Here is a 12,579-nt window from a genome sequence, read left to right as displayed (position 1 = left end):
AGTAACAGAAGTATGAGAAAAAATAAGTGTGAAAGCTTGCTGGCAGACTAGATGGGCCGTTTGGTCTTCTTCTGCCGTCATTTCTATGTTTCTATGGTTCTGTTCACAAGCATGTGCCAGGAAAAATAGTGGAAAGTGTTCTAAACATCAAAATCACAGAACATATAGAAAGACATGGTTTAATGGAACAAAGTCAGCATGGCTTTACCCAGGGCAAGTCCTGCCTCACAAATCTGCTTCACGTTTTTGAAGGAGTTAATAAACTCCGGATAAGTAGCACTTTTAAGACTTATCTGGCTAAATAGTGGCAATACCGCCAGTTAGCTAGATAAGTCAGAACTTATGCAACTACTTAAATATCTATTCATGCATATCTTTTTTCATGGGCGTGAATGTTGCAGGGTAGATATACACATATTTTATAACTCATGCATATATGATACGTGCAGTTTATAGGGATGTGCAGCAGGGACAGACATTTTTATAGAGGAGCTGTCTTCCCTGGTGAAGAATGATCTAGCCACCCGCAAGCTCCCAGAATCTCTGAATGGTCTTATCGTCTTGGCTGGGAGAATCAATTGCTGCCTCTAGCAATAGACCAGGGATCTCCACCCCCCATGCAGACCATTTGTGCTAACCCCTCAATTTCAATGCCCTTTCTCTCCCACTCTGATGACAGCCTCAGCCCAGGCAAGTTCGGAGGAGCCAATGCAGCTCAGCCAGGGATTTCTCACCCCAGAAGAAAGGTTCAGCAGACGTCAGATGAGACTTTGTTTCTACTGTGCTGGGACTGGGCACCAGTTTGCATGTTGCCTGCTGAAGCCTAGGATCAGATGGGGGAATAATCCTAGGTTTCATGACTTTAGCTCCTCAACTGACACTCCCGATGACCATTGCTGCGGGTAACCAGGAATTCCCTACTCTTGCCTTTGTCGACTTTGGTTCTGGGGGAAATTTCATAATAAAAGACCTTGTCGACTATTTACATCTTCCCCCAGTCACCAGGAAAACATCCCTTGTCATTTCATCTATTCTCAGAGCCATTTCCCAGTTCAATCACGCTGGCCACTACTCCCCTGCATATATGCACTGGTTTACTTCACGTGAAGAGCATGGTATTTCTCATCATCATTAAGGCTGTACACCCCATCATGCTGGGTATTCCATGGCTACAACTCCATCCACAGTGATTTGGCCAAGTTACAGCTATCTAGTTGGGGATCTTATTGCCATGACAAGTGTTTGTAATGAGTAGAACCTCCTCTCCACTTACCTTTAGCAGCCACTCTAGTGTACTTGCCCCAATAATACACTAACTATGCTGAATTCTTTTCTAAAAAGGAGGCTGAGATGCTGTCCTCTCATAGGATTTATGACTGTGCCATCAATCTGCTCCCCAACTCCGAACCTCCTCGTGGCTGGGTGTACCCATTATCCATCCTGGAGACTAAAGTGATTATTGAATACATCAAGGAAAATTTTGACCAGGGTTTCATCTGACCCTCTATCTTCTTGGCTGGGGCTAGCTTCTTCTTTGTCTTGAAGAAGGATGGTTCACTGCACCCGTGCATTGACTACAGAGGGCTACATGCTATTACCAAAAAGTACCTGTACCCTTTATTGCTCATCACCGAACTATTCGACTGTCTCCAAGGATCAAGTGTGTTCACTAAACTGGACCTTCACAATGTCTACAATCCACTTCGGATTCTGCCCGGAGACGAGTGGAAGACGGCATTCAATACACGAGATGGGCACTGAGTATCTAGTAATGCAATTCAGTGGGCAAACCATGACTGCTCTTGTTATTATTCTCTGAAGCCAATATTTAGCAAGCTAATGAGTGGGAACGTTATCTACATAACTTTAGCACAGGTATTTTTCTCACCAGATGTAACCATCTAACCTTATCTGGCTAGTGCTGAATATCAGTGTTCACTAAAATTTAACAACATTTTTCTTTCTGGCTGAATTTTGTACATGTAATAACTTACCTGGACAAAATGTTGCCAGTCAGTGAGGAATAATTTTCAAATGTCAGGATTTATCCACATAATCAGACCATTATAATTACTTCAGAATATGGCAGCAAGAATAATAACAGGAACCTGAAAAAAAAGATCACATCACTCAAATATTAGCGGAACTACACTGGTTCCCAGTAGAATTCCATATACAATATAAAGTATTAAGTACATTACACAAATTGATATAGGATGAACATGCTAGCTGGCTTAATACCACAGTACGATTACATACTCCACAGAGGGCTCTACGATCGGCAAACAAAGATTTACTACCAGTTCATCAATAAAAACAGCACACCTTACACAGGTTAGAGATAGGGCCAACTCACTAGCTGGTTCAAAGGTCTGGAATGTAATGCCAACTAATCTGAGGTTGCAGCAGGATCATAAGCAATATAAAAAGGAACTGAAAACATGGTTATATACCCAGGCATTTAAACAAATGGAAGAATCAAAGAGCAAATACCGTATTTTTCGCTCCATAAGACGCACCTGACCATAAGACGCACCTAGGATTCAGAGGGGGAAAATTTAAAAAAAAAAAAAAATTGTGCTAAACCGGCTCTGCGTCTGGGCGTCTTATGGAGCAAATTAGGGGAGTGCATAGGTTTTTTTTTTCTCCCCATTTTGTTTTCGGGTCTGGGGAGGGCCATTTCGGTCCACTCCCCAGATCAGAAAATTTTTCTTTCTGTGGGAACCCCCAAAACCCCCCCCCATCCCAACCCTTTAAATTAACAACCTCCACCCCCCTGACCCCCCCAAGACCTGCCGAATTAATTTCCTGCAACCCCCCACCCTCCTGACCCCCCCAAGACCTGCCGAATTAATTTCCTGCAACCCCCCACCCTCCTGACCCCCCCAAGACCTGCCAAACGTCCCTGGTGGTCCAGCGGGGGTCCAGGAGCGGTCCGGGAACGATCTCCTGGGCGTGAGCCGTCGGCTGCCAGTAAACAAAATGGCGCCGACGGCCCTATGCCCTCACTATGTCACTGAGACCGACCGCTGCTATTGGTCGGTCTCAGTGACATAGTGAGGGCATAGGGCCGTCGGCGCCATTTTGTTTACTGGCAGCTGACGGCCCTATGCCCTCACTATGTCACTGATACCGACCAATAGCAGCGATCGGTCTCAGTGACATAGTGAGGGCATAGGGCCGTCGGCTGCCAGTAAACAAAATGGCGCCGACGGCCCTATGCCCTCACTATGTCACTGAGACCGACCAATAGCAGCGGTCGGTCTCAGTGACATAGTGAGGGCATAGGGCCGTCGGCGCCATTTTGTTTACTGGCAGCCGATGGCCCGCGCCCAGGAGATCATTCCCGGACCCCCGCTGGACCACCAGGGACGTTTGGCAGGTCTTGGGGGGGGGTCAGGAGGGTGGGGGGTTGCAGGAAATTAAGTCGGCAGGTCTTGGGGGAGTCGGGGGGGGGGGTGTTTGTTAGATTTTTGTTTGGTTTTTTTTTTATATTCGCTCCATAAGACGCACATACATTTTCCCCCCACCTTTGGGGGAAAAAAAGTGCGTCTTATGGAGCGAAAAATACGGTAAGTGATATTTTTATAAAGTTTTTAGGAATTATATTGTTATTTTATTGGATTTTACTTTATTTTTAGTGATTGTATTTAAATTTGATGAATTTCAAGTTTTATTTGGATATTAGTATTTAATTGATGATTTTATGATTTTAGTTAGATTTTATTTATTTGATCGATAAGATTGTTTTTTATGTGAACTGTAAACCGTTGTGATGGCACCCCAAACGACGGTATAGAAAAATTGTCAAATAAATAAAATAAATAAATAAACTTGAAAAGTTACCCAGAAAAAAAAATCTTTGAATATTAACCTTTTAACTGCTGACAAAAGGGAGAAATTTATCATGCCGCGATATTTTATCACGGGGGGGCATAATATTACAGAGGGTGATCCTGCAATATTTTGCTCCTCCCCCACAGAATATCACGGTACTATCGGCATGTTCTTTTTTTAATTGCTGAAAAGCTATGCAGGAAAAAAAGAATGTAGCAGAAACTGCAAAAAGCAAGATTGCGACCCAGTTTGCATTGGCACTACTATCATTTTAAAAGGTCAAGTGGCCCAAAACCCTCTCTGGATGTGTCAACCCCCCTCCTCAGGATCTAGCAAGACCCCTGCAGCCTCTAGAAGTGGTGTTGACCCCAAAAGTGAAAAAAAAAATAGAATTGAATTGTGTGGCTATGCCCCACCCCTTTCCCATAACCCTCCCCTTTTCAGAAACCCCCTGTTGCAAGCAAAGCCCCCCCCCAGTAGCAAGACCTCCCCCTTGCCTACAACTCCCCCCCAAAATTAGGCCCTGTTGGTGTTGGATGACCCCCAAAAATGCCAAAGAAGAAATATTCAGCCTGTAATACTGCCACCAAGTAGATTCCATGCAGGAACTCAACCAGAAAAAAAACAACTACCTGGATAAAGATGTGTAAATTTTGAAAGGCTGGCTCCTTAACCCACTTAGGGCCTAATTTGCAAAGAAATTTCTGCACAATAAACTCTTGTTTTATATACATTATATGCATAAATGGTTTTTATAAAATAACCTGGGGCTTAGTGCAGGTAAAAGTATGCCTGCAACTCAGTTATATTTATTTATTTATGTATTTATTTTTAGTTTTTATATACCGATCTTCTTGCATTAGATACAAATCAAACCGGTTTACAATGAACAAAGAACTTGCCTGTAGGCGATACATGGAACCATGAACGTATAAGAAAAAACTCTGGGTAACAGAATCATAAAGTAAATTGACCAGGAAAACAATTAGCATTACATAGTAATAAAAGTCACAATAAACGGTCGATCCAATTGATTGAGCATGGATCCATTAGGCAGAAAAAGACTAAAGGGTATCTGAGGGTCTCTAGAAGGTAACATGAGTTAGAGAAAAAGTGAAAAATGAAAGAGAACTTATAACAAACCAAATCATAATTGTGAAGAGAAATGAGGAGGGATATGTTGCGAGAAATGGAGAGCATGTGTTAGCTAAAATGAGGGTTCTGGAAACGCAAGGTTGAATAACCATGTTTATATAATTAATATATAATAGCCAGTTAATAACCAGTTATATGCGTGCTTTATCCTGAACTGCAGAGAGGCATTTCAGGGAGTGGAGTCAGGGCGGAGCTGGAACTTAAGGCACATACTTTTTGATTTTAAAAAGTATGGGTCTGATCTTCAAAAACATGTACACGCTTAAAAATGCGTTTTATACTTGTAAATGCACTTTATCCAAGTAGGTGGGCTTTTGAAAATAGCTACACTATATGCCATTGAATTGTCCATAGGATTTACTCACGTAAGTGCACTTTACGCAGGGAAATGGCTTTTGAAAATTGCCAAAATATTAGTTATATTTACACGTGTGAATTAGGGATGTGCATTTGTTCGGCATTCATTTCGCAGTTGGTGCATGTCTCTAGTGTGCGGGTAACTGTTCACGCTTGGACAATGGGAAACCTATGTGCGTACTGCGAAACGAATGACCCACGAATGCACATCCCTAGTGCAAATCCTTTTGAAAATTATCCCCAGGGACAGTAACTTTAAAGCAAGGGCAAACACCCATGTATGCATGTATATGGATGTGTGGTATAAAATAGGTGTGGCCCCTGTATATACGCTCCTAATTTTAAGCGTGTCTGCGAACAGCAGGGAAATGTCTGCATTTAGACAAATACGTAAAGGAATTGTATAACATGCGTGCGTCCAGGAAATGACCAGTTTAACCAGTTCGCCCACCAGTTTGCCCGGTCTATAGCTATAATCCTTAAGACCCACCCCTGTTTCTTTAGCCTGCACTCCCCACAGCTGAGCCCGATCCCTCCGGCAGTTCATATCTGGCTAGAAATAGTTTTATTCAGACGTATGCCTCATCATTAGCAGAAGTAACTTTGCGCTGAAATTCACCTGGACGTGTGCCCATTGCACATATGCGCATATCTCTTGGTCCCGCCCCAGAGCACCCATTCCCCGCCCACATTCTACAGTCCCGCCCCAGAGCACCCATTCCCCGCCCACATTCTACAGTCCCGCCCCAGAGCACCCATTCCCCGCCCACATTCTACGGTCCCGCCCCAGAACACCCATTCCCCGCCCACATTCTACGGTCCCGCCCCAGAACACCCATTCCCCGCCCACATTCTACGGTCCCGCCCCAGAACACCCATTCCCCGCCCACATTCTACGGTCCCGCCCCAGAACACCCATTCCCCGCCCACATTCTACGGTCCCGCCCCAGAACACCCATTCCCCGCCCACATTCTACGGTCCCGCCCCAGAACACTCATTCCCCGCCCACATTACACCCCTTTTTTTTTAACCAGATGCGAGATATTCACTCTTTGGTAGTTGCATGCGAATGTGGCAGATTTATAAAAACCGACTGGGTGCGCTTAAACGATAAATGCGTGCGCACCTCCCGGTTTTGCCATGCGCGTCGCTTTTTAAAGTTTGACCTTTAAATGTGTAAATTTAACTGCATAAATTCCATCCTCTGACACAAAAAGGTGCGGCTTTAATCTGTCTCTTACGTCTGAGTTTTCAATGCAAACGTAAGCACATAAGTTTGCTTTGAAAACTGAGGGTAAAGTTTCTGCTTAAAAGATATGTACAAATCTCACTCCTCCGCGCACGGTTATAAAATTACCCTCTGAAACAGCAGGCCTAAATTTAAGTGCTGAAAAACATCCCCCAACTGCGCCCAAATGCCCGACACACGGAGGAACACAATAACTGTACACAGCTAAACCATGAACGCCGAAAATCCAGTTTATATCTGATTTAAATCCTTTCTTTCACCCCGGAAATACCACCCATGTTTTGGGGGACAATTTATGCTTCCGTGACTGCTCCTGTTTTCCTTTTCATTACCGCAGGTTGTGTGAAGTGCTTAATCTAGACCCTAGGCAGGTCCTGATCGCGGAGGTCATCTTCACAAATATTGGAGGAGCTGCCACGGCTGTTGGAGATCCACCAAATGTGATTATTATTTCCAGTCAGGAGCTAAGGAAGACGGTAAGTACCAGAATACAGTAGGATAAATGAATGAAATTAGGAGGCATCTCTAAGCTGTCTGGAGCCATTTTAACATATAGTATTATGAAAATTTCATTTAACATCAGTCTCATTGCAGCATCATAAAAGCTATGGGGCATATTAGCTTAAGTGATCAATTTTCAGAAAATGCTCAGTTCCTACATTTAGAACCTAGGACAGTGCAACCTAAAAATCTTTTAAAATAAATGTGTTTTTTCAGTCTAATTTAGTTACTTACGTTTAGCTGAAAATGTACCTAAATATAGGAACCTAAAGCTTGGGGGTAATTAAAAAAGGATTTACATGTGTAAATGTAACTACTGTTGTGGCAATTTTCAAAAGAGTGGTCCGGACGGCAAGTTGTAATACTACCGTCGTCTGGCTTGCTGATGCGGTATCATTCTATTAATTCTATTTAATTTAACCTTATATAATAATTGGTGGTTACGCACGGAGAAATAATATACAGTGTCTTTTTGTTGCGTTTGGTTTGCAATTTTCAAAAGCCATTTACCCGTGTCAGGTGCACTTATGTGGGTAAATCCTGTGGACAATTCAATGGCATATATTGCAGCAATTTTCAAAAGCCCACTGACGTGCGTAAAATACATTTACACATGTAAAACCCATTGTTAAGCGTGCAAACGCTTTTGAAAATAAGGCGCTAGGGGTGTAGATTGAGGACTGCATTGCATTTGCTTAGATTTTGGTGCCTAGTGCTGAAAATGAATGCTGACAATCTAAATTTGTTTTTTTTGCTCTGCCCTAACTCCCAACCTTGTAGCCGCCAGTTTTGGGACATTGAAATTTAGGATTCCTAGTGATGATATGGTTCTAAAGTTAGGTGCTCTCAGAGGGGCTGGTTTAGGTGCTTAACACCCTGAAGGGCCTATTCACTAACGGGTAGATTTTAAAAGACACACGGGCGGTTCCTGGCGCGCGCATATCGACGCGCCAATTTTATAACACGTGTGCGCCGACGTGCATGTTATAAAATCCACTGCACGCGTGCGCAGCCGATTTTATATCAGCGCACATTGGTCCATCACAGAGCGAATCGATCCGGTCAGCTACTGCTCGAGGCTGCCTTCCTCTTTAAAAAAAAAAAATACACAACGCGTTCCACGTCTCGTGCCTCAAGCCCCCGGGTGTCCTCCTGGCCACAGCGGGAGATCCCGGAACCCCCAGGACCTGTCAGCTGAAGAAAAGTCGTATCAGGTAAAAGAAATACTGGACATACGACGTCATCACAGGAGGTGGGAATACCTAATTGCCTGGGAGGCTGGCCTCCATCCCACCCCGCCTCGCCCCACCCAGACCTCACCCCCCTGGCCCTCCCCTTTCTCAGGGCCCCGCCCTTCCACCCACAACCCTTGTTTTGTGTTTTTTTTTATACGCGTGGCCCTTTGAAAATGTACTTGCGATTGCATAACGTTGCATTTCTTGGCATTGGATTCCAGCTGCCAATCCTTCCACCCCCTCCTTGAGCTTTCTTAGATTGTTTCTTTTTTTTTTTTCTTCCACACCTTCAATCAAGCCTGAACACTCTGCTGCAGATCTTAGTGTAACCTGCAAAAAGACAAACTATTCCTTCTAATGCTTTCACAAAGATATTTAATAGAACAGGCCACAAATGGCCTGTTCTATTAAATAGGCAATATATCTCAGTTATATTATGCCTTTTATGCCTTTTAATGTTATTTAATGTTATTTATTGTTAATTGGTTTCAATGTATCCACAGTTTCAGTTCCTTGTAAACCGGTGTGATATGTGTATTATACAGGAACATCGGTATATAAAAAAATAAAAATAAATAAATAAATAAATGATCACCGAGGCACTCCACTTTTCACTCTTCTCTCATAGTAAAATGATAAGTGATGGTTAAAAAAAAAAAAGCTCACGTGTCCATCCAGTCTGCTCAGCAGTTTTTTTTTAATTTATTTTTATAAGTAATGGCAATCACTTCATGCAGGCTACCCCAATGCCTTCTGTTGTGTTTTTATTCCTAGGGATTTCTCTGCCCTCATTTACTATCTTACTGTAGTAATGTTGGGTTTTGTATTCCTAGGGATTTCTCTGCCCTCATTTACTATGTTACTGTAGTAATGTTGGGTTTTTATTCCTAGGGATTTATCTGCCCTCATTTACTATGCTACTGTAGTAATGTTGTGTTTTTATTCCTAGGGATTTATCTACCCTCATTTACTATGTTACTGTAGTAATGTTGGGTTTTTATTCCTAGGGATTTATCTGCCCTCATTTACTATGTTACTGTAGTAATGTTATGCATTTATTCCTAGGGATTTCTCTGCCCTCATTTACTATGTTACTGTAGTAATGTTGGGTTTGTATTCCTAGGGATTTCTCTGCCCTCATTTACTATGTTACTGTAGTAATGTTGGGTTTTATTCCTAGGGATTTATCTGTCCTCATTTACTATGCTACTGTAGTAATGTTGGGTTTTTATTCCTAGGGATTTATCTACCCTCATTTACTATGTTACTGTAGTAATGTTATGCTTTTATTCCTAGGGATTTATCTACCCTCATTTACTATGTTACTGTAGTGATGTTAGGTTTTTATTCCTAGGGATTTATCTGCCCTCATTTACTATGTTACTGTAGTAATGTTGGGTTTTGTATTCTTAGGGATTTATCTGCCCTCATTTACTATGTTACTTTAGTAATGTTATGCATTTATTCCTAGGGATTTATCTGCCCTCATTGACTATGTTACTGTAATAATGTTATGCATTTATTCCTAGGGATTTATCTGCCCTCATTGACTATGTTACTGTAATAATGTTATGCATTTATTCCTAGGGATTTATCTGCCCTCATTTACTATGTTACTGTAGTAATGTTGGGTTTGTATTCCTAGGGATTTATCTGCCCTCATTTACTATGTTACTGTAGTAATGTTGGGTTTGTATTCCTAGGGATTTCTCTGCCCTCATTTACTATGTTACTGTAGTAATGTTGGGTTTTTATTCCTAGGGATTTATCTGTCCTCATTTACTATGCTACTGTAGTAATGTTGTGTTTTTATTCCTAGGGATTTCTCTGCCCTCATTTACTATGTTACTGTAGTAATGTTGGGTTTTTATTCCTAGGGATTTATCTACCCTCATTTACTATGTTACTGTAGTAATGTTATGCTTTTATTCCTAGGGATTTATCTACCCTCATTTACTATGTTACTGTAGTGATGTTAGGTTTTTATTCCTAGGGATTTATCTGCCCTCATTTACTATGTTACTGTAGTAATGTTGGGTTTTGTATTCTTAGGGATTTATCTGCCCTCATTTACTATGTTACTTTAGTAATGTTATGCATTTATTCCTAGGGATTTATCTGCCCTCATTGACTATGTTACTGTAATAATGTTATGCATTTATTCCTAGGGATTTATCTGCCCTCATTTACTATGTTACTGTAATAATGTTATGCATTTATTCCTAGGGATTTATCTGCCCTCATTTACTATGTTACTGTAGTAATGTTGGGTTTTGTATTCTTAGGGATTTATCTGCCCTCATTGACTATGTTACTGTAATAATGTTATGCATTTATTCCTAGGGATTTATCTGCCCTCATTTACTATGTTACTGTAGTAATGTTGGGTTTGTATTCCTAGGGATTTATCTGCCCTCATTTACTATGTTACTGTAGTAATGTTGGGTTTGTATTTCTAGGGATTTATCTGCCCTCATTTACTATGTTACTGTAGTAATGTTGGGTTTGTATTCCTAGGGATTTATCTGCCCTCATTGACTATGTTACTGTAATAATGTTATGCATTTATTCCTAGGGATTTATCTGCCCTCATTTACTATGTTACTGTAGTAATGTTGGGTTTGTATTCCTAGGGATTTATCTGCCCTCATTTACTATGTTACTGTAGTAATGTTGGGTTTGTATTTCTAGGGATTTATCTGCCCTCATTTACTATGTTACTGTAGTAATGTTGGGTTTGTATTCCTAGGGATTTATCTGCCCTCATTTACTATGTTACTATAGTAATGTTATGCTTTTATTCCTAGGGATTTATCTGCCCTCATTTACTATGTTACTGTAGTAATGTTGGGTTTTGTATTCCTAGGGATTTCTCTGCCCTCATTTACTATGTTACTGTAGTAATGTTGAGTTTTTATTGCTAGGGATTTCTCTGCCCTCATTTACTATGTTACTGTAGTAATGTTGGGTTTTTATTCCTAGGGATTTATCTACCCTCATTTACTATGTTATTGTAGTAATGTTGGGTTTTTATTGCTAGGGATTTATCTGCCCTCATTTACTATGTTACTGTAGTAATGTTATGCATTTATTCCTAGGGATTTATCTGCCCTCATTTACTATGTTACTGTAGTAATGTTGGGTTGTTATTTCTAGGGATTTATCTGCCCTCATTTACTATGTTACTGTAGTAATGTTGGGTTTTTATTCCTAGGGATTTATCTGCCCTTATTGACTGTTACTGTAGTAATGTTATGCTTTTATTCCTAGGGATTTATCTGCCCTCATTTACTATGTTACTGTAGTAATGTTATGCTTTTATTCCTAGGGATTTATCTGCCCTCATTTACTATGTTACTGTAGTAATGTTGGGTTTTATATTCCTAGGGATTTATCTGCCCTCATTTACTATGTTACTGTAGTAATGTTGGGTTTTTATTTCTAGGGATTTATCTACCCTCATTTACTATGGTACTGTAGTAATGTTGGGTTTTTATTGCTAGGGATTTATCTGCCCTCATTTATTATGTTACTGTAGTAATGTTGGGTTTTTATTCCTAGGGATTTATCTACCCTCATTTACTATGTTATTGTAGTAATGTTGGGTTTTTATTGCTAGGGATTTATCTGCCCTCATTTACTATGTTACTGTAGTAATGTTGGGTTTTTATTCCTAGGGATTTATCTACCCTCATTTACTATGTTATTGTAGTAATGTTGGATTTTTATTGCTAGGGATTTATCTGCCCTCATTTACTATGTTACTGTAGTAATGTTATGCATTTATTCCTAGGGATTTATCTGCCCTCATTTACTATGTTACTGTAGTAATGTTGGGTTTTTATTCCTAGGGATTTATCTGCCCTCATTTACTATGTTACTGTAGTAATGTTATGCATTTATTCCTAGGGATTTATCTGCCCTCATTTACTATGTTACTGTAGTAATGTTGGGTTTTGTATTCCTAGGGATTTATCTGCCCTCATTTACTATGTTACTGTAGTAATTTTGGGTTTTTATTCCTAGGGATTTATCTGCCCTCATTTACTATGTTACTGTAGTAATGTTATGCTTTTATTCCTAGGGATTTATCTGCCCTCATTTTTATTCCTAGGGATTTATCTGCTCTCATTTACTATGTTATTGTAGTAATGTTATGCTTTTATTCCTAGGGATTTATCTACCCTCATTTACTATGTTACTGTAGTAATGTTATGCTCTTATTCCTAGGGATTTATCTGCCC

General features: G+C 40.6%; 1 protein-coding gene across 1 annotated transcript in view; it reads left to right on the top strand.

Moving 5' to 3' along the window:
* The window catches only part of LOC115092998 (P protein-like), a 120,555-nt gene that overhangs the window by 77,006 nt on the left and 30,970 nt on the right, over positions 1-12,579 (top strand). The window contains exon 13 of the mRNA XM_029604554.1: positions 6,937-7,075. Coding sequence (XP_029460414.1) covers positions 6,937-7,075 — 139 coding nt within the window. The remainder of the gene's footprint in view (positions 1-6,936; positions 7,076-12,579) is intronic.

The sequence above is a fragment of the Rhinatrema bivittatum genome, chromosome 5, assembly GCF_901001135.1.
Source record: "Rhinatrema bivittatum chromosome 5, aRhiBiv1.1, whole genome shotgun sequence".
Lineage (NCBI taxonomy): Eukaryota > Metazoa > Chordata > Amphibia > Gymnophiona > Rhinatrematidae > Rhinatrema > Rhinatrema bivittatum.
The sequence above is the reverse complement of the archived record's forward strand: the minus strand, read 5'-3'. Positions and strand labels throughout refer to the sequence as shown.